Consider the following 23,535-nt stretch of genomic DNA (forward strand, 5'->3'; position numbering starts at 1 on the left):
CATTGTGGCGGGTGCCTGTAGTCCCAGCTACTCGGGAGGCTGAGGCAAGAGAATCGCTTAAGCCCAGGAGTTGGAGGTTGCTGTGGCTGTTTGAGGCCATGGCACTCTACCGAGGGCCATAAAGTGAGACTCTGTCTCTACCAAAAAAAAAAAAAAAAAAAGAAATAAGTTCTCTCTCACAGTTCTGGTGGCTAGAAGTCCAAAATAAGATGTCAACAGAGCCCTGGTCTCCCTGAAGGCTACAGGGAAGAATCCTTTCTTGTCTCTTTCTACTTTCTGATGGCTCCAGGCATTCGTTGGTTTCAGGCTGCATCACTTCAACCTTTCCCTCTGTCTTCACATGGCTGTGTCTATGGCCTCTCCTCTTCTGATCAAGACCCCAGCCACTCGTGTTAGGACTCACCCTAAATCCAGGATGATTTTACCTCAAGACCCTTAACTAATTTATATCTACAAAGACCTATTTCCAAATAAGGTCCTGAAGTTCCACTCAGATTGGAGTATACTATTCAATCCACTATACCTCATTTGTTTTCCAGTTTGTTGTCTAACTCCACAAATCAGAGACTCTCTTGCTCATCAATAAGTTCTCCAGTTCAGAGAGTGCCTGGCACAGAGCAGGTACACAGTGAACATTTGTGAAAGAATGAATGGAGATTAAAAAGATGAGTAAGACAAAGCTCCTCAATCAAGTTACAATTTAACAAAAATAAGATACAATGAATGCCAGATTTTACTTTGACCCGTTTATGTATTTTTAATTCCACTTCATCATGCACAGTGTATTTAATGCCTGTTATGAGGAATTAAAACAGGCTATTTATAGAAGGTCAGCAAATCCTTATCATCATAAAATATTTCTTTTCTAAGTGGGCACCATTTTTACGTAGTATAAATTTCAGTAGATGGAGCACACACACCCCTAGTGGCCCTGAGAATAGTTACCTTGGTGTGTTTCTGCTCAATGGCATTTGAAATAATGTTTCTGTATTAATGTTAACTCACACCTTGAAATGTAAAACTATTCACAGTGCTATAGAACTATGAACTGATATAAATGGTACCTACCTGCTCAAAAGAGTAGAATTTTACTTACAAAGTAATAATACCAGACGTCAGGCATTCTAGATTTTTCTCCAAAATGCTGAGGTTTTCTGTCACCTCTGGCAATCTATTTAACCATCCTCTTCTGCTCAAAGAAGATTTCTAAGCCTTTCCCCATCCCCCTTAAAATTAAAACAATTTGGTACCAACCTGCAAACGATGAATGAATATATATATACTAAAAAAATGATCTTAAAAGGATAAATTATAAGGCCGGGCATGGTAGTTCACATCTATAATCCTAACACTGTGGGAGGCCAAGGTAGGAGGATTCCTTGCGCTCAGGAGTTCAAAACTGGCCTGAGCAAGAGCAAGATCCCATCTCTACTAAAAATAGAAAAAAATCAGCTGGTGGCTTGGTGCCTGTAGCACAGTGTTTTCAGCACCAGCCACATACACTGAGGGTGGCAGGTTCGATCCCAACCCAGGGCAGCTAAACAACAATGACAACTACAACAAAAAAATAGCCAGGTATTGTGGCAGGTGCCTGTAGTCCCAGCTACTTGGAAGGCTGAGGCAAGAGAATCACTTAAGCCCAAGTGTTTGAGGTTGCTGTGAGCTGTGACACCACAGCACTCTACGCAGGGTGACACAGTGAGACTGTCTCAAAAAAAAAAAAGAAAAAGAAAAAGAAAAGATTATCTGGTTGTTGTGGAGAGCACCTGTAGTCCCAGCTACTCGGAAGGCTAAGGCAGGAGGATCATTTGAACCTAGGAGTTTGAGGTTGCTGTTAACTAGGCATGATGCCATGGAACTCTGGCTTGGGCAACAGAGTGAGACTCTATCTTAAATAAATAAATAAATAAATAAATTTTTAAAGGATAAATTATAAAAATTCACAAAAAGTTTTGGGAAACAGTTTGGCTGCAGATATAAGAAAAGAGTTCTAAACTATAATACTACTGCATTTGATGAATAAATTATAAGGTACAATCAAATGATGTCAAGACAACAAACTCAAAAGAAATAAGAATTTCTTATTCAACTCAAAATAAAAAAGAATTACTGATGTAGAAGTTACGAATACCTAAGACAAATGATGCTTAAACTAATACTGAAATTAGAAGAGCCATAAAACTAGTGACTGAAAATTAAATCACCTTACTCAATCCTATTCCCTTTCCCATCAACTTGATACTCACCAACATAAAAATGACACTGGCTGCTAGTTGACTATACTGCCCACAGTAATAAACTACATTTTCCTGTCAGTATCTTAAGAAAACAGGAAGAAACCTCAGGAAGTGGGATTTTACAACTGGAGTAATGGTAGAAAGTAGAATTTTTTTTTCCTGAGAGAGAGTCTCAGATTGTTGCCCTCAGTAGAAGTGCCATGGCATCATAGCTCACAGCAACATCAAACTCTTGGGCTCAAGTGATCAATCATCTTGTCTCCGCCTCCCAAGTAGCTGGGACTACAGGCACCAGTCACAATGCTGGCTAGTTTTTAGAGACAAGGTCTCACTCTTGCTAAGCGGGTCTCGAACTCCTGACTTCAAGTAATCTGCCCATCTCAGCCTCCCAGAGTGCTAGGATTATAGGCCTGAGCCACCTCACCCAGCCAGAAAGTAAAATTTTTTTTTTTTTGGTAGAGATAGAGTCTCACTTTATCGCCCTCGGTAGAGTGCTATGGCGTCTCAGCTCATAGCAACCTCCAACTCCAGGGCTTAGGCAATTCTCTTGCCTCAGTCTCCCGAGTAACTGGACTACAGGCACCTGCCACAATGCCCGGCTGTTTTTTTGTTGTGGTTTGGCCGGGGCTGGGTTTGAACCCACCACCCTCGGTATATGGGGCCGGCCCCTTACTCACTGAGCCACAGGAAAGTAGAATTTTTAACATGGTTTGCAATAAAATGACTTAAGAGCTCTCAATCGCCCTTTGTAGGATCCCTGGAAGATTCATTTCATTTAGCTACTTTCATTGTTTATAAGCATTTTAGTGCTTATCTGGGAAGACAATGGTATGTGATTATCATTAACATTCCCACTTCTGCAGAATAAATGGTGGTAATGACCCAATTAATAATATGAAATGGAGATGGGATTTTTTTTTTTTTTGGCAGTTTTTGGCTGGGGCTGGGTTTGAACCCACCACCTCCGGCATATGGGGCCAGCGCCCTACTCCTTTGAGCTACAGGCGCAGCCCGGAGATGGAATTTTTTTAAAATAGGAAATGACAAAACTCTGCTCTCTTAACAGTAATTAAAGAGCCATGGCCCCATCCTTTAATAGTATTTATTCTCACATCCATTCATAAAAGTTACAGCCAAATTAAGAAGCCAACACCTTTAAATTTTTTCTATCATGAAAGAAAAAATTTTTTTAATTACACAAAAGGCTTGTTGCCCGTAGCACAATGGTCTGTAACAAGAAAATACCCAGGCATTGTGGCGGGCACCTGTACTCCCAGCTACTTGGGAGGCTGAGGCAAGAGAATCACTTAAGCCCAAGAGTTGGAAGTTGCTGTGAGCTCTGATGCCACAGCACTCTACCCAGGGCAACATAGTGAGACTGTCTCAAAAATAAAAAATAAAAAAAATTTTTTTTTTTGAGACAGTCTCCTTTGCCACTCTGGGTAGAGTGCCATAGCATCATTGCTCACAGCAACCTCAAACTCTTAGGCTCAAGCAATTCTCTTGTCACAGCCTCCTGAGTAGCTGGGACTACAGGCATCCACCACAACACCCGTCTAATAGAGACGGGGCCTTGCTTTGGGTCAGGCTGGTCTTGAACTCATGAGCTCAGGCAATCCACCAGCCCCATCCTCCCAGAGTGCTGGGATTACAGGTGTGAGCCACTGCAACCAGCCTAAACAATCAAAAATTTAACTTCTAGATATATACTAATGTTTCAACTTGGGGAGCTTAAACATTTCTTTGAGGAAGGATCACAGTAGACAAGAAAAAGGTTTGGGGAGCCAGATGACCTGGGGTAGTCACAGCTCCACTTAGGTAAATCACAACCTCTCTGTACCTTCACTTCTTAATATGTTTGAAGAAGCTACAATTTCCAACATGGCTGTTGAGAACGTGAAATCTGAAGAGCACTTCCCAAATGCAGTTTACTCATTATTTCCTTGCTGATCATAACTAAAGTATTTTAGAATTTATGAAGTTAAATACTTTTAATTTTCACTTTTTAATGTCTTTTAGAGATGTTTCAGTAAGTTAAAGGCAAAACTGTTCTTCTAAAATTATTTCTGGGCTCAATGTCATATTTTTACAAGCACAAAACTTTAGTTAATGATTAGCTATCTGATTATGGTAGATTTGAGATATTTAAGTCAAATAAAGTATTTTCTACTGGTTAAGAACTTCTACTTCTGGGCGGCGCCTGTGGCTCAGTCGGTAAGGCGCCGGCCCCATATACCGAGTGTGGTGGGTTCAAACCCTGCCCCGGCTGAACTGCAACCAAAAAATAGCCGGGCGTTGTGGCAGGCGCCTGTAGTCCCAGCTACTCGGGAGGCTGAGGCAAGAGAATCGCTTAAGCCCAGGAGTTGGAAGTTGCTGTGAGCTGTATGATGCCATGGCACTCTACCAAGGGCCATAAAGTGAAACTGTCTCTACGAAAAAAAAAATAAAAAAATAAAAAAAAAAAGAACTTCTACTTCTAGGGCAGCACCTGTGGCTCAAGGAGTGGGGCACTGGCCCCATATACCAGAGGTGGCGAGTTCAAACCCAGCCCTGGCCAAAAAAAAAAAAAAAACCTTCTACTTTTCCAGGTAATTCAGTATCAAATTACCTGAAATAGGCTTTTGAAAGAATTCAACTGTGGGACTTATAAAAATTCAACCAAGATACAATTACAGCTTTCCTTTTTATAATAATAAAATAAGCGCATGAATAAAGTTTAGTATATATATAATAGAAGTTTATGTCAATAGAGAAATTGCTTATTTCTGGATATTGTCACTTCCCAAGTAATGAATGCAAACTATGGTTTTATGATAATCCAAACTACTTACAAATATCTGGATTAGAGACATATTTATAATCAATATGGTTTAATATTACCAAGCACCCTCCTACCAGATGTCACAAATCCATCTATAGACATAACTCAGGCAAAAAATCCATCTGTCATTAAGACAAACCTCAGAAATGTCACAAAACATTAAGTAATTACTTTGAACTAATTTTGATACAACTTAAATATACCTGAAAATAAAATTCCTTATTTATAAAAAATATAAGGTAGTAGATATGGCTACTGACCAAAACAAGTATCTTTCATATGATTTCTTTAAATTAGCAAGGTCTTTCACACATGTATTTAAAACACTTAGGGGGTTTTTGAGTAAAAGTTGAGTACCAGGGAGAGCTCTACTGATGACAATCTAACCATCCTTCACTCAGTCCTGCACTGATGACATTCCAGAATTCTTTAGTCAAAGCACTGTTCAATTTTCATCCTCTCTCCACCGCCACCATTAAAAGTAGATAAGCTACTGCTATTAGACTGTAGCTTTCTGAGTGCCCCATGAAAGTAGTACATGTGTTTTGGTCAACACATGTACTGTATCATTTTAAGGCCTTAATTGGGGAAACTGAATCATTTAGAGCAAGGGTTCTTAACTGGGGCAATTTTGCCCCCTAAGAGACATTTGGCAATTGTCTAGAGATATTTTTGGTTGTCATAACTAATATGGAAGGGAGGGGTATATTGCGGGTGGAGGGATACTATTATCCTGCAAACTACAGGACACCCACAATACAGAATTATCTGACCCTTCCAAGATAGCAATGGTGCCAAGGTTTAAAAATCTAATTTAGTGGAATATTCAAAAGCAGACTGTGAGGCCAGGTGCAGCGGCTCAACCTGTAATCCTAGCACTCTGGGAGGCCACGGAGGGAAGATCACTTTAGCTCAGGAGTTTAAGACCAGCCTGAGCAAGAGCGAGACCCCATCTCTAAAAATAGCCAGACATTGTGGCTATTCATTTCCTATAGTCCCAGCTACTCGGGAGGCTGAGACAAGAGGATTGCTTGAGCCCAAGACTTTGAGGTTGCTGTGAGCTGTGACAGTACAGCACTCTACAGAGAGTGACAAAAGTAAGACTCTTTCTCAAAAAAAAAGAAAAGAAAACTATGCTTTTAAATGGAATCTCCAAAAATTCCTTTAACTTTTTTAAAAATTATTTTTTATTAAATCATAACTCTACATTGATGCATTTATGGGGTTCAGGGTAATGCTTTGATATACAATGTGAAATGTTTATGTTGAACTAAGTAACACATCCATCAAAATCCTTTAACTTTTCTATTCATTCAACTGTCAAAACCATGACAGTAGTTTCATTCCAATGAAATTTTGGAATTTTGTCTCTGTATTATCTGACAGAGTGCACATGAAACTGACACAGCTTCTAAGCTGTACAATGTGGTATATGTTTCACAAGATAAATGGTTATACAAGTGCTATCTAGCCTTCACGTCCTAATTCTTTCACAATTAAAGTTATTATCTCTTGCCAACTAGACAATTTCATCTCAGTAAGGAGAAGATGACACTAACACAGTAAAAGCCATCCACAGCTTCTGGGAGAAAATCATTTCAAAGGCTGATAGAAGGGACCTAGGGGTCCTATCCTGGTGGCACTCTTGTTTCCCATTTTAAAGACAGTTTAATCACTGTCATACATCACTCTAATTAAGTAGGCTGCCAAAAACCAACTAAGAGTAATATCATTAATATCAGTCTAATGCAGTGGTTCTCAACCTTCCTAATGCTGCAACCCTTTAATACAGTTCCTGATGTCATTGCTACTTCATAACTGTAATTTTTGCTACTGTTACGAATCGTAATGTAAATATCTAATATTAGGCGACCCCTGTGAAACGGTTGTTCGACCCCCTAAGGGATCACAACCCACAGGTTGAGAACCGCTGGTCTAATGGGAACACCATGTCAATACCTGAAGCATAATCTAAAAATACTGCTGAAAAGCAGATAGAATACAAAGGCTAGAGACAAGGAATCACCCTGCTACTCAGTCATAAATGTGCACTTGTCTCTCCTACAAATACAACTAGAAAGAACACTAGAAACATAAAAGAAATAAATAAGAAAAGACAGAAAGATGCTCAAGGGCATTGCTTCAAACAAATAATGTCACAACCAAAAACTTATGAATCTTCTTCTGTAAGCCTCTTTTCAATATATATACTTCACTGAAGCCAAAGGATGAATAGGGATTTTATCTGAGCCAACTCCCTTCAGAGATGAGAAATCTGAGCGAAACTCAGAAATCAGAGATTTGCTAACGTCAGTGCTAAAACTAGGCTTCTAGAATCCTGGTTGTTTCCTCTTCCCTTATCACATGACCTCTGCTAACCACTGAAGCAGAAAAATTGGGTCAGACCTTTCCAGATACAAATCTCTGATAGAGATGAAAATTGTAACAAAAATATCTCTCAGTCCTCTTATTTGACTAAATGGTCTTGATTTTTCCATATTTTTTTGAAACATAAACACATGCAGTACAGTATCTGCTTATGTGCCATAGCTCCTCTCCCATTTCTCTTTCCTTTTTAGAAAAGACTGAGTGAAAATTTAAAGAATTTAAACAAAGGCTGGGCGTGGTGGCTTACACCTATAGTCCCAGCACTGTGGGAGGCAGAGGCGGGTGGATTTCCTGAGCTCAGAGGTTCAAGACCAGTATGAGCAGGAGTGAGCCAAAGTAAAACCCCCATCTCTACCAAAAAAAAAAAACGGGCGTTGTGGCTGGCGCCTGTAATCGCAGCTACTTGGGAGGCAAAGGGCAAGAGAATCGCTAAAGGAAGAACGGGAAAAAAAAGAAAAAAAAAAAAAAAACATTTCGAACTAAGAAGAATGAAAGCCAGCTGAAATTGAAAGCAAAAATTAAAAAAAAAAAAAAGGAAAAACAGTTCAGGTACAATGGCTCATGGCTATAATCCTAGCACTCTGGTAGGCTGAGGCAGGTAGATCACTTGAGCTCAGGAGTTTAAGACCAGCCTAAACAAGAGTGAAACCTTATTTCTACTAAAAATAGAAAAACTAGCCAGGTGTTGTGGCAGGCACTTGTAGTTCCAGCTACTCAGGAGGCTGAGGCCAGGGAAACACATGAGCCCAAGAGTTTGAGGATGCTGTGAGCTAGGGTACTATGGTACTCTACCTAAGGCACAGAAAGAGACTGTTTAAAAAAAAATATATATATATATAAAACACACATATATATAAAGAATAAAAAAAGAATATCAATAAAAACTGGGCACAGTATTTTACAAAAGTCCCAACATAACTGAATGAAGGCCTCTTGGCCCTTAAAGGTCATTTTTATCATCTTAATTAAAAAACATAGTACAGGGCGGTGCCTGTGGCTCAAGGAGTAGGGCGCCGGTCCCATATGCCAGAGGTGGCAGGTTCAAACCTAGCCCTGGCCAAAATAAAAAAAAAAAAAAAAAACATAGTACAGCACATATATTTGCTTTATAACAGTAGAGAATTCCAGCAGGTATTATGCATATTATAAATTCTCTCAATAGTGCTAAATATCCAGGATTTTTTCCATCATGTCATTTTTACTGATTTTACAGGTTTCCATTTATTGGGACTACATCCCAGGCATTTTCAATGCCTTGTCTCCTTTATTCTGTTTTACAGATGAGAAAACACAGCCTTAAAGAAGTTAAGTGGCAGCATCTATGACTCAGTGGGTAGGGTGCCGGCCCCATATACTGAGGGTGGCGGGTTCGAACCCAGCCCCGGGCAGCTAAAATTGCAATGACAACTACAACAACAACAAAAAAAAAAGCTGGACATTGGCATGGCTGAGGCAAGAGAATCGCTTAAGCGCAAGAGTTGGAAGTTGCTGTGAACTGTGACAGCACAGTACTCTACTGAGAACAATAAAGTGAGACTCTGTCTCAAAAAAAAAAAAAAGAAGTTAAGTAACTGGCTCAAGGCCACACAGCTCAGTGACAGAGCTGAGCTTCAACTTATGTCTGACTCCAAATTCTTCACCATCTTGCTGAGCTACCTCTAGTAACTCTGCCTGTCTCTGCTGCAAATCTATGTGAATATTCACTTACCACAACATTACTGTACCTAAAGAGTTAAAGAACTGTGAAGAAAACCCTGGCCTGGTCCCTAATGCCCAGCAGATGAGTAACTCACCCCAAATAACAGACCAAGTTAGTACTGCCAAAGTGACCATGCTCAGGTGCCCTGCCTCTCAGTATAGCTCTCACCCATCAGCCTGCCCAAGCAAAATGAGAGATACATTTTGTTATCCACATAAGATAAAGGAGTTTTTACTCTGGCACATCTAAGATGTTTAAGCTGAATAATTAGATATTAACACTGCTGCTTGAGGAATCTGCTAATAGTTAACACACAAACCGGGTTCTAACGTGATTTTTAAAAGCTTTAACTGGTCAAAAATTTATATCCGATCTATTTAAAATACACAGTGCAAAAGGTATAATTCAACCAGTTACAACTCTAAATTATCAGTTAAATTCAGTTAATGAGGTCAAAGTTTATATGCTTTTTAATCTCATATTTGTGATCTTGATTTTTGCGTACTTAGGTATCAAGTACTTGACACCCAAGTATGGGTATCATACTTCTTGTACCCAAGTATAATTTTACACTTGCCCCAATGAATTTTTTGTGAAACTATTTTTACAACTTTTTGAGATTACATACTTTAATTATCCCAAAAGTGGTCTTTCAATAATAAACTGTCCTGAATATGCATTAAAGATTCTATAAAAAAGGTTATCAAGGATTAAAGCTGGCAATGGGAAAAGAGAAGAGAAGCCATGTTGGGAAAGCTGACAAACTTTCTGTGACTAAGACCTTGAGATAGGCCCTCATTAAAATGGAAAGGAACATATCTGCACTTTTAAAAAAAGCAAAGCTAAAACTACAACTGAGAAGAAAAACCAGGCAGGCCACTCAGTACAATGCTACAAAGTTTCAAATAACATCCTTAGAAATTTGCAGCTGCACATAACTTGCAAATTAATTCTCATGCACACTAAGTTAATTGAGTTAATTGTGAAGCAAGCTAAAAGTTTACTGAAAATTTCCAAACAAAAAATAAGACAAGATTTTGCAAGTATTCTATTCCCTTAAAATTCACTTGGCCAAACTATTCAGTAGCTCACAAAGCATTTAACTGAAGCTTATCTATAATGTGACCTTTTCATTGCTGCAATTCAGGCAGTATTAAAAAAAAAAAACTTGTAATGAAGACAATCTAATATAACCACAGTGAAAGGCCTTGGGTACGGAGGAGATATGAAAGATAGGTACCTCGTAGTTTGAGAGAAAATCTAGTAATTCTGATTGAGATGGGATGTAGAGAAGTGGTTTCATCACCCGGCGGACAAACTTCTCAATGTAAACAGCACTCATGGGGCCTTTGTATTCGATTGGTCCAAAACTAATACCAAAAAAATAAAAATTAAAAAAATAAAAATAATATACCATGCATTAAACCTGTAATGTATAACTAAAACCATCAACACCACAAAATGAAGCTGTCTTGCTTTCGGATCCAACTGGGTCATAGGTAAATAGCCTGCTTTGCTCAGGAGGTGACTGGAGGGCTACTTAAGAATAAGCATTTTAGGTCAGGGGAAGTATAAGCAGCTCTTGACCTTCTACAAGCTTAATTCAACTACAATGTGAATTTCCAAAGAACAGTCATTCTAGTCTTTGAAAAAAATTCCCACAACACTTCTTTTTAAAAAAATGAATAAAGGTAGCCCTAGACTGACTATGTGAAGCATTCTGGGATTTTAACTACACAATTCACTGTAGATGGGCACACTTTCTTTTTACATGTCACTCTGAAATAAAGAACGAGTTGAGTAGTTGGCCCTTGGGGTACCAAAAAGCAGTTATTAAGTATCCCCATAGGCACTTAAACACAAAGGATCACTAAAGGAACCTTAGGCCATTTTAAAGTTTTATTTCAAAAACAAAAAGTATAAAATAGTGAAGATAATGAAGTCAGTGACCCAGTGACCCATATAAATGATCTTCCTTCCTTTCCCTGCCACCTGTATTTGGGGATGCAGAGGATTTGATTGAGTACTGCTAAATAATACCACCACCATTCAATTTTATCCTCCTAAACTAAATCAGAATTCTCACGTGGCTCTCTTCGATCTCACGTGATATATAGTCATTGCCCAAATACAATTCTATGGTAGGTGGCAGAGTAGAGGATATGATGAAAACCAACACCTCCACAACCAATCTTATCTCTAAACAGAAACTGGCATTAAACTTACTGTTAATAGTGACAATAGAGCACGGTAAAAAATTATACTAAATGCTATGATCACAATCCTATAAAACAACAGTTACAGAAACACACACACATGAGATAAACACAATTCTTCAGTGATACCCCAGGGAATGATATCAAAGAAATTTTAGCATGAAAAAATTATGAAATTTATCAATTTAAGACTTACTACAGGCTCGGTCCCTATAGCACAGTGGTTACAGCACCGATCACATGCACCGAGGCTGGCAGGTTCGCACCCTGCCAAGGCCTACTAAACAATGACAACTGCAACAACAAAAAAAAACAGCCGGGCATTGTGGCAGGCACCTGTACTCCCAGCTACTTGGGAAGGCTGAGGCAAGAGAATCACTTAAGGCCAAGAGTTTGAGGTTGCTGTGAGCTATGATGCCAGAGCACTCTACTGAGGGTGACACAGTAAGACTCTGTCTCAAAAAAAAAGACTTACTACAAATCAGTTCAGTTTTAAAATTACCTACCATTACCACTATAAACCCCATCAACCACCAACAACTTTTAATTTAAAGAAAGAAATCAAAGTATTAACTTACTTTGCTCAGTAAAAAGAAATCAGCCAATCTGGAAGCCTCATCTACTCAAGTGAATAGCCTTTGCTATATCCTAGCAATTGTGTAAAAAGCTAAAAGAGCAAAGGTGAGGGGCATTTCAAGGTGAATACCCACCTCAAATTCCTCATCTGTAATTGACAGAGTTGGACCTACTTCATGTGTTTTCAATCTTTCTACTAAAGGTAAGAAAACAAATAAGGTATGACAATGATGTGGACCTACATATCCCAAATGACGTTTATACTCCATTCAAGGGAACTTTTCTGATTTTAATGTCATATCAAGCTAAGTCCATCTCTGAGCAGCTTGCAAGGACTATACCCAGCATTAGGCATCTGTGAACCTTTCCAAAGCCAAAAACAAATTTAGGGACCTCAATAGGGCAAGCTTATCACCCCATTACAGAGAACAGTTTTTAAGTAACTTCAAGTATAACACTTTACTTATACTTACCTTCAAAAAGAAAAAAAAGGCTTGGCGTCCATAGCACAGTGGTTACAGCACCAGCCACATACACTGAGGGCGGCAGGTTCGAACCTGGCCATGGGCCAGCTCAACAACAATGACAACTGCAACAAAAAATAGCCAGGCACAGTGGCAGGCACCTATAGTCCCAGCTACTTGGGAGGATGAAGCAAGAGAATCACTTAAGCCTAAGAGTTTGAGGTTGCTGTAAAGCTGTGATACCCCAGCATTCTACCCAGGACGATAGCTTGAGACTGTCTCAACAACAACAAAATAAATAAATAAATAAGAAAAAAAAAAAAAAACTCTGGGGAAGTTACTCTGAGAACATATTCTTGTATTCTTAAAAATCTGCACTTTCATTTTAAAGTAGGGGATGAACCCCCAAATTACGGCCAAAAATTGAAGGGTAAACTTGTTGCCATAAATATTAAAATTACAAACATGGGCTGGGCGCCCATAGCTCAGTGGTTAGGGTGCTGGCCACATGCTCCGGGGCTGGTGGGTTTGAACCCAGCCGGGGCCTGCTAAATAAATAAACAAATAAATAGCAGGGCATTTGGCAGGCGCCTGTAGTCCCAGCTACTAGGGAGGCTAAGGCAAAAGAACTGTCTGAGTCCAAGAGTTTGAAGTTGCTGTGAGCTATGATACCATAGCACTCTACCAAGGGTGACAAAGTGAGACTCTGTCTCAATAAAAAATAAAAAGTTGCTGTAGTCCCAGCTGCTCGGGAGGCTGAGGCAAGAGAATCACATAAGCCCAAGAGCTGGAGGTTGCTGTGAGCCGTGTGACGCCACGGCACTCTACTGAGGGCAGTAAAGTGAGACTCTGTCTCTACAAAAAAATAAATAAATAAATAAAATAAAATAAAATAAAAAGTTGCAAACATCAAATATCCTGAGAAAAATCTGGGGGTGAAGATGAGGTAGGAAAGTGTCTTTTTGCCCAAATACTACCTAATAGTTCATGGGAAGTAATTCCATGTGCCACAAAAAACAGTTCATGTCAGAGCACAGGAAGTATGATGTAATGTGACAGATAACCCACAAATGACAGTTTGTTATTTGCTGTAAACCCCCATTGAAAAATGCCCAGGAAGTTTAGAGGGGTAAAAAGTAAAGCCTAATAAGTAAAATTCTTACTAATCAAATCTCCTTCACTCATTTTACCTTCAACAAACTTGAGCCAGTCACATACAGGTTCAAAATACTATCTCCTATCTCCAAAACCTTTCAAGTCCCATTTTTAGACATTACTTTTCACTCACAACAGAGTCTGGGAAGTACTCCAAAATCAAATACCAATATTTCCACAGCATAATGAAGAAAGAGGCACCATAAGTAGGATACAGACCATAGGATAAGTAGGATAAAGGCCTATGGTCTGTATCCTACTTATCACTTTAGGCCTTGTTACTTCAGGCCAGATGACTACATCTGGGAAATACGAAATTTTTTTAGTGTTTCAGTCCTCTTTGTGACTTTGGAATTATGGATGTGGGACAGTGGGGCTGTAGTAATTTTCTTCCCTGTGGAAAAGATGGTAAGCTATCCTCTTTACTAAACTATGCTGCCACTTAACACGATAAGAAATTTTGTGTCTTCCTATACCACAAAACAATTCTGGAATATGTGAAATGTATACCCATACAATACAGTAATTGGTACTTTTAAAAATAAAGCTGTAGCCAGGCGTGATGGCTCACAGCTGTTAATTCTAGCACTTGGGAGGCTGAGGCGGGTGGACTGCCAGAGCTCACGGGTTTGAGGTTAGCCTGAGCAAGAGCGAGAGCCCATCTCTAAAAATAGCCGGGTGTTATGGTGGGTGCTGTAGTCCCAGCTACTCAGGAGGCTGAAGCAAGAGAATTGGTGAGCCCAAAAGTTTGAGGTTACTATGAGCTATGACACCATGGCACTATAATGAGGGCGACAAAATTAACACTGTCTCAGAAAAAAATAAAAATAAAGGCCAGGTGCAGTGGCTCACGCCTATAATCCTAGCACTCTGGGGAAGCTGAGGCGGGTGGTTTGCTTGAGCTCACAAGTTCAAGACCAGCTGGAACAAAAAAGTGAGACCCCGTCTCTACTAAAAATAGAAAAACTGAGGCAAGAGGATCACTTGAGCCTGAGTTGGAGGTTGCTGTGAGTTATGATGCCATAGCACTCCACCCAGGACAACAGCTTGAGACTCTGTCTCAAAAGAAATAAAAAATAAAAGATAAAAAATAAAAACAATGCTGTAGAATATGTATTGACATGAAAAAATGCTCACAAAGGTGAGAAAAAGCAGTTTAGAAAATGCTATCATTGCTTGATACCATTTTCAACTTTAAAAAAGGGGGTAGACATGTACATTTATAGGGTATAAATCAAAACAAAGATTATATATGGTTGATAAAACTATCAAGATCCTGTTTTAAAAAATGTTTTTGCTTATCCGTACTTTGTCAATTTTCTATAGTGAATATCTAATACTTTTACATAGGAAAAAAAGACAAAATTCATTTATAAATTGACAAACCCCAACTTGAATTAGAAACACTGCTTAAAAAGTTCTTACCTCCGATGATATAGATATATTACAGGAAAATAAAAGAAGTGTTTCTGTTTTCTGCACTTCCCCTGGTTCCACCAACAGTTAATTGCCACAAACAACACCTGCAGAGTCAAAACAGGTTTCAGATGACTATGAATAACTGAAAATTACAAAGATTTAAAAAATGAAATAATAAAAATGGAACTATTTCTCTCTCACAGAAACAGAAAGTATAAAAAAAACTATTTTCGGCTTTCAAAGAAGGTCATCATTTACCACTAAACCAAAAAAGAAAGATATACTCTCATCTACAATGTCCAGCTAAGACTTGAAGTGTGGCCCAAAAGAAAATTATTCACTCTGTATTTTTAACTAATTGTCAATGAGCTTTTTCAAAGCATGAACAGACACTAAAATTTAGAAGGATATGTCTTGTGGTAGTCAAACTAAGCATCTGAAAAAGAAAATGTTACTCCAAGTAAAACATCACAAATGTCAAAGGACTATTTTCAACTATTTCAAAAACTAAAAAAGATAACTGATAATTATCCTCTACAAGGTGGCACTGAATAGTAGAAATATGGATAAAATGCATACTTACAGACAGGTGCTGAAGTATTTAGAGAGAAATGTCCCTTTGTCTGCAATTTGCTTTGATATGCACCAAAAATTAGATAGATTAGAGCAGAATTTCTCAACTCTGGCACTATTGCCTTTTTGGACTGAACAATCATGAGGGAGTGTGGTTATGTCTGTTTTCGTTATGAGGGGGTATCCTACAAACAAGATGTAGAATAGAGATGGGTGTTTAACAGCTTTCCAAACTTTTATCCACTAGACACGAGTAGCACCCCCCTCTCAAGTACAGACAACCAAAAATGTCTCTACAAGTGGTCAGGTGGGGGGAGAAATTGCCTCCATTTCAGAAGCCCAGGATTAGAGGGATGATTAGATAGATGAACACATAAATTAAGCACAAGAATATATGAATAGAACTTAGGTGGAAGGTAAACATAAAATTCTTTCACCTTTGCTATACATTTGAAGATTTTCATAATAAATTATTGAAAAAATATGAAGGCAAACTACAAATGAAAGTTCACTTTTTGATGCTTTACACCTATATTAAAACTAGTAATACTGCTTAAAACTTAATGGCAATTTCTGTAGAGCTCCTTTTAGAGCAGCGGTTCTGAACCTTCCTAATGCCTCCTAATGCCATGACCCTTTAATACAGTTCCTCATGTTGTGGTGATCTCCAACCATAAAATTATTTTTGTTAGTACCTCATAACTGTAATTTTGCTACTGTTATGAATCGTAATGTAAATATCTGATATGCAGGATGTATTTTCATTGTTACAAAGGGGTCGCGACCCCACAGGTTGAGAGCCACTGTTGTAGTCTATTTATGAGACAAAAAAAGCAACATCGGGTGGTGCCTGTAGCTCAAAGGAGCCGGCCCCGTATGCCGGAGGTGGTGGGTTCAAACCCAGCCCTGGCCAAAGACTGCAAAAAAAAAAAAAGGCAACATCTTCACTTAAGGTTGACATCTCATTTCTTACTCAAAATTAGGGCACAATCTACCATGTTTACTGATTTTACTAAGCATAGGGCTCAAAAGATTTTTGCCTATTTCTAAAAATAAACGTACTCATTTTCTCTACTGAGTACATGGAACAATAAGCTCTTAGTTTGAAATGAGCTAAAAAAATTTTTAGCAATTTTAGAAAAACAGTGGACCACACTATACCCGTATTGCTTGTTACTATATTAATTTTAACAAACTGTTTCATCTCTCTAAGCCTGAGTTCTTGCTTGAGAAAAGCAGGGCTGACAGAATCAACCTGCAGACTTGTGAGAACTAACACAGAACCTGGCATGCCATATTATTATTATTGTTGTTGTTATTGTTATTACAGTGTCATCACTACTTGGGTTGACAGTTAAGATAACTAATTTATACAATCAATTCCCCTCTTGTTCCCCACATGGGAGATGTGCTCTTGTTCTCTAAATTCAGAAAGCTCAGGGAATGACTGAAAAACTGGTAATTTCTTTTATGCTCACAGGCTGCTTGCCTTCAAGTAAAATTCTTGTTTTCTCCCTGCCAGCTTGGTTATTACTATCAACTTTTGGGGTGGGAAGGTATAAAGGGAAGACAGGGAATAGATAAGTTTCATGGATTCACAGCTGAAACAGAAAATGTACTTCCCCCCCAATTCACCTCAAAGAATCAATGTTATAAACTGGAAAGCTACACTATACATTTAAATAGTATTTGGTATCACTTTCAGGGATATAGTAGTTTAAAAGGATTGGCTGGGCAGAAAGCCTAGCTATCATTTATAACATTGTTTCTAAGAAACACTAACCCAGAATTCTAAATGAAGTTCTGAAACACAGCTGCCTGCACAAGTTACCTTAGATCAGTGGTTCTGAGCAGGAGCCTTTTAAGAAATCTGTGGGATGTTTTTTGCTTGTTGCAATGATTGAGGAAGCTACAGGGCATGTACAGGGCAGGGGTCCTGGTAGATGTTTCACAAGGCTCAAACCTGCTTTGCACAGGAAAGGGTCATTCATACCATCCCAGAGTATTCTGAAATGCCTGCCAAACACTGATGGTAGGAGAAAACCGTCTTACTATCCAAGCCCAGAACCAAAGTCCATTTTACATGAAAATCTAGTGGCAGTGTGTTCACTCGATTTCTCAGGAATGTAATTTCTATGTAAACCAAGAGCAAAAAATTCTTTGTATGGTCCAAAATTTTACCAAGAGTTGTTTACCATTTAGAAAATCAATCAATGAGAGCAATGTCCCTGTGATACATGAGTCACCAACACATCATGCCTTTATCAGTCTCCATTTGTAATATCCCATTCATGGTGGTTTTACATAAAGGTACAGGGACCTGTTCTGTACATGCAGTTATGTACTATATACTAAAATATATATCCCTTAACTATAAATTATATGTATAGGAAAGTTTTATCATCTAAGAATTATACTGCAGGACAGAGAAAAGGACATCAAATAATACCTATTTTTTAAAGAGCAATTAGGATCCACTAGGCTGGAGACCACTGCCGTAAGAGATGACTTATTTGCCTATCTATCCCTCTTACCTAGCCCAAAGGTGGCATTCATTAAATATCTGTTGAATATAGTTCTGGTCCATGTATTAAAAAGGTCAGCCTTACTATACTGTAATCATTATCATACATATATTTCTCCTACATAAAATACCTGACTAGCAAATATGAAATGGAGACACAGGAACTAGAATTTTCAGTCCCCTCACCTCCTTCAACATTGAAACCAAATTACATAGTATACAGATACAAACACTGGCCTACATCCCAAGATGCAGAATCTGCTGCCACTCCTGCGTCTGTGACCATCACAAGTGGAAATAATCCTGTTTCTTTATCGAAGGCCATGTAATTTACAAAGTACTCCTAGAGTTTTCCTTGCCAAAATGTACCAATTGAGCAAGGCATCCCTATAGGGACTTCGATAGTCTCTACAGGATTGACAGTCACTTGATTCTCAGGTTGAATATCAGCATTACCTGGTCTGAAAGCCGATTTGCTGCTTGTTCAATTTCTGCTCTGGCAGCGATGGACTGTCCACACCATGGGGCATAGAAGAATAGCAGGACCACCTCTGAATCCTGACGAATGTTCTCTGCATAGTCCAGCTGCCCTTGGAAGAGGTCAAGGACTGGAGACCTCAAGGAGAAAAAGCTGACAGGTGGCTTTGCTGGTATTATCACATCTTTTGCTCGACTAAAATAAGAGCAAACACAAACAAGATTGCTTAGTTTATTCTCTTCTAACAACAGCTTCATGTTGAAGGAGAATGAAGCTTAAAAGAAAAGTCTTCTTTTAAGTAAGAAAATGGAGTCCCCAAATCCTGAAGTAAAAATACTCTGTGCCGAGGCGACATCTGGCTGAGCAAACACAGGACACGAATTATACGCTGGAAATGATTCTCTCCAAAATCCTGTCCACCAGTAGGGTCTGGGAAGGCAGTAAAGAACAGAGGACAATGTCTGAATAGTCCACATTCTTGCCTCTCACACCCCAAAGACTTCATCCTCATCTGCAGCCTGGCTCTTCACAGGAACCACTGATCTCTAGGGCTTTAGAGCCATCAACACATAAACTCAAAATTATAGGGAGGGTATATACATGCCAACATTAGTAAGATACACAATCAACTCAACCTTGAGAAAACATTAAGTTTATTAGCTGCAGTTGGCCTGTACCTACCCAGGGCACTAGGGGGACAGAGTGGGGGAGGGGGGTAACAATTAAACAATAACATACATTTCTCCAGATAGAAATCAGAGTTTTATAGGTAATAAAGAGTAACAAAGCAACAGCCTTTTTAATTAATAAGCCTTCTGGATACTTAAGTTTCCTAGAAAAGAGAGGCCAGAAGGAAGGGGAAAAAAAAACCCTCTGAAGTTCTGAGGTCAGAAGTCACAAAGGTGCCACTACTCTCCCCATCAAGACATAATGGGCCTGGCTGAGGCCACATCCCATCAAGTTAAAAGGACCAAGTAGGCTGGATGTAGTGGCTCATGCCTGTAATCTTAGCATTCTGGGAGTCTAAGACAGGAGATCCCTTGAACTAAGGAATTCGAGAGCAGCCTGAGCAAGAGAAAGATCCCTGTCTACCAAAAATAGAAAAATCAGCCAGGCATTGTGGCAGCACCTCTAGTCTCAGCTGGAGGTTGAGACAGGAGGATTACTTGAACCCAGGAGTTTGAGGTTGCTGTGACCAGGCTGATACCACAGCATTCTGGGCAACAGAGTAAGACTGTGTTTCAATAACAAAAGAAAACAAAGGGACCAAGTAAACATCTTGAGCTGTTCACTAACAAGGCACAAAACTTTTATAGCAGTTTTGCTAAGAAACAAAAAAATACAAAAATGGAAACCTAAAAAACTACTAGATTAACTCAAAAGAAGGCAGGAAAGGACCAAGAGAGGAACAAACCCCAGAAAACAAAATGGAAAACAAGTAGCAAGAAGGCAGACTTAAACCCAAACATATCAATAATTGCATTAAATATAAAAGGACTAGGCCAGGTGTGGTGGCTCATGCCTGTAATCCTAGTACTCTAGGAGGCCAAGGCAAGAGAATCACTTGAAAAAAAAAAAAGAGAGAGAGAGAGAATGGTTTAGGCCCAAGAGTTTGAAGTTGCGGTGAGCTGTGACACCACAGCGCTCTACTGAGGGTGACAAAGTAAGACTCTGTCTCAAAAACAAATAAATAAATATAAAAGGACTAAACAACACAATTAAAAGGAAGAGACTGCCAGACAGGATAAAGCAAGACCCAACTACATGCTATCTAAAAGAGATACACTTCTGTAATCCCAGCACTTGGGAGACTGAGTCAGGTAGATTGCCTGAGCTCTCCTGAGAGAGACTCTGTCTCTAAAAAATAGCCAGGTGCTGTGGCTGGGGCCTGTAGTCCCAGCTACCTAGGAGGCTGAGGCAAGAGAATCACTTAAGCCCAAGAGTTGGAGGTTGCTGTCAGCTGTAACACCATGGCACTCTACCCAGGGCGACAGCTTGAGCCTCTGTCTCAAAAAAAAACAAGGCCAAACAAAAATCAAACATAACCAGGGAATCTGGTCTCTATTTCTATTTTACAAGTTTCTATTCAACTCTGATTTGCTTTATGTAGAAGAAACTGTAACTAGATCAAAGATTTCCTGCACCCTTGAAGTCTAAGCCTGGCATACAAAAAAAGTGGCTACAAGTAAGAAAGAGCTTTTGTTGCTGGGTACCCTGGCAAGCATCTATATATCCCAGCTATCTGGAAGGCAGGGGTAGGTGAACGGCTTGAGACCAAGAGTTCAAAGCTACTGTGTGCTGGGCGGCGCCTGTGGCTCAGTCAGTAAGACGCCGGCCCCATATACCGAGGGTGGCGGGTTCAAACCCGGCCCCGGCTTAACTGCAACCAAAAAATAGCCGGGCGTTGTGGCGGGCGCCTGTAGTCCCGGCTACTCGGGAGGCTGAGGCAAGAGAATCGCTTAAGCCCAGGAGTTGGAGGTTGCTGTGAGCTGTGCGAGGCCACGGCACTCTACCGAGGGCCATAAAGTGAGACTCTGTCTCTACAAACAAACAAACAAAAAAAAAAGCTACTGTGTGCTATAATGATGCTTGTGAATAGCTAGACCCCCATCTTCTTAAAAAATAAATAAATGAAAATTTTAAAAGGCAAGGCCAGGCCAGGCCCAGAGGCTCACCCCTATAATACCCACGGTGGAAGACCAAGGTAGAAGACTTTGGAAGATCAAGGTGGAAGGAATGCTTGAGACCATGAATTCAGACCAGCCTGGGCAACATTTAGAGACTCCATCCCTTCAAAAATTCATCAGGCATGGTACCATGCACCTATAGCTCTAGCTACCTGGGAGGCTGAGACAAAAAGGTCACTTGAGCCCAAGAGTTTGATGTTATAATGAGTTATGATTGCACCACTGCACTCCAGCCTGGGCAAGAGAGCCTATCTCTAAAAAATAAGGGCCTGTTGCAATCTCCATTTTTATATGAAATTCACACCCTACACCACTTCCTTCCAAAGAGGATCTGGAGCAACTTTGAAATATACGTATGTACATATACATATGTATCTGTACACACATAATTTTCTTCCTCCAAATCAGAGTAAAAGAAAAGCAAGCAGGATGAAGTCACGGAGCTATAACGCACAAACATGCAGGTAGGTAGAGATTAAATGCACGATTATTAACTTTGGCTCAATCTCAAAACAATCCTTTCTATACTATCTGTTTTGAATTCAGCTAAGCAACAGATCTGCAGGTATTAATAAAAATTGAATTTTAAAAAATCCCATTCAGGGTGGCGCCTGTGGCTCAGTGAGTAGGGCGCCGGCCCCATATGCTGAGGGTGGCGGGTTCGGACCCAGCCACGGCCAAACTGCAACAAAAAATAGCCGGGGGTTGTGGCGGGCACCTGTAGTCCCAGCTGCTTGGGAGGCTGAGGCAAGAGAATCGCATAAGCCCAAGAGTTAGAGGTTGCTGTGAGCCGTGTGATGCCACGGCACTCTACCCGAGGGTGGTACAGTGAGACTCTGTCTCTACCAAAAAAAAAAAAAAAAAAATCCCATTCACATTAAGCCTTAAGCCTATATTCACATTAAAGCAAAGACCTTAAAGTAAAATAGGAAGAGACAGAAAGGTTAGAGTAAGTTGTACAGTGATAAAATAGTATTATGATGGAGGTACCCGTTGCTCAGTGAGTAGGGCGCCAGCCACATACAACCAGGCTGGCAGGTTCGAACTTGGCTGGGGCCAGCTAAACAAAAATAACAACTGCAACAACAAAAAAATAGCCGGGCATTGTGGTGGGTGCCTGTAGTCCCAGCTACTCGGGAGGCTGAGGCGCTTAAGCCCAAGAGTTTGAGATTGCTGTGAGCTGTGATGCCACAGCACTCTACTGAGGGCGACATAGTGAGACTATCTCAAAAAAAAAAAAATAGTATTATGACACCATTCAATCAAAGATGGCTCTCAGGAAATTAATCTGTGTCTATTAAAGACTGTTAAATTTACCAATGACACAGAAGGGAGGTGAACAAGCAGCCGTTCACCATCCCACTCTCCTTGTCTAAAGCCAGTAAGGATCTTGTTTTGAGGCTCTAGCAAATGGATTTACTTCCTGAAATCTCAAAGGACTTTGATATCTATTAAGTCATGTATTACTTCTACAGACAAACAAACTGACGTAGAAAAAAAAAGCCACAAAAGGGGGAACATCTCTTCATAATCTGAACCCAACCCAAATGCCACCTTGCAACATTCTACCTTGTAAAATATTTTCTGTATTTTCCTTGTGAGAGACAATAATAAAGAGCAAGGTTAAAAGTCTATTTTCTGACAATAAAAGATTCAAATTCCAGCTCAGCCACTTAATAAGTGGGTGGGATTTGAAGAAAGTTTTGTAACTTGACCAAGGCTCAACTCCTTCGTGTGTAAATTGGGAAAGATAACTGTATCTAGACTTCACTGGGGATTGTGAGATTTAAATGAAATCCATACTAGGTTCTCAATTGTGTGTTAAATGAATAAATCCATTCACATAAACAGTAGTTCCTAAGAAGGCAATTTTGTCCCTCAGAGAACACCTGGCAATGCCTAAGATATTTTTGGTTGCTGTATCTGGGAGAATGTGCTGCCAGCATCAAGTGGGTAGAGGCCTGGGACACTGCTTAACACACCACAATGCAAATGACGGCTCCCACAAAAAAAGGTCTGGGCCCCCCCCCCCCAAAAAAAAAAAAAAAAACTTGCCGGCAGTACAGTACCTAACACATGGCAAAAGTGCAATCAGAATTATATTTTTTTCTCCTTCCACTAAAACCCCCAACCCTTTGACACCTCTCTGACAACAGAGACCACATGTTGAGCTGAAAAAAACAAAAAATGTTTTGAGTTGAAGTCTTCTTCTTGGCTATCATGCCAAAGAGAATGTCACAGACACCACAATAGCAATAGCAACATATACTTTCTAAATTGAAGTCCCAAAAGATAATA

General features: G+C 39.7%; 1 protein-coding gene across 5 annotated transcripts in view; it reads right to left on the reverse strand.

Annotated features, from left to right (window-relative positions):
* Nucleotides 1-23,535, reverse strand: part of TXNDC11 (thioredoxin domain containing 11) — a 69,986-nt gene that overhangs the window by 45,177 nt on the left and 1,274 nt on the right. For 3 of the 5 annotated variants that reach the window (XM_053557184.1, XM_053557183.1, XM_053557182.1), the window contains exons 2-4: nucleotides 18,529-18,745; nucleotides 14,982-15,079; nucleotides 10,386-10,515 (exon numbers count right to left, since the gene is read on the reverse strand). In XM_053557184.1, coding sequence (XP_053413159.1) covers nucleotides 10,386-10,515; nucleotides 14,982-15,079; nucleotides 18,529-18,745 — 445 coding nt within the window. Of the gene's footprint in view, nucleotides 1-10,385; nucleotides 10,516-14,981; nucleotides 15,080-18,528; nucleotides 18,746-23,535 lie in introns of those variants that run through there. The other 2 variants (XM_053557187.1, XM_053557186.1) reach the window with 2 other exon arrangements.

Source organism: Nycticebus coucang, chromosome 12 (genome assembly GCF_027406575.1).
Source record: "Nycticebus coucang isolate mNycCou1 chromosome 12, mNycCou1.pri, whole genome shotgun sequence".
Classification (NCBI taxonomy): Eukaryota; Metazoa; Chordata; class Mammalia; order Primates; family Lorisidae; genus Nycticebus; species Nycticebus coucang.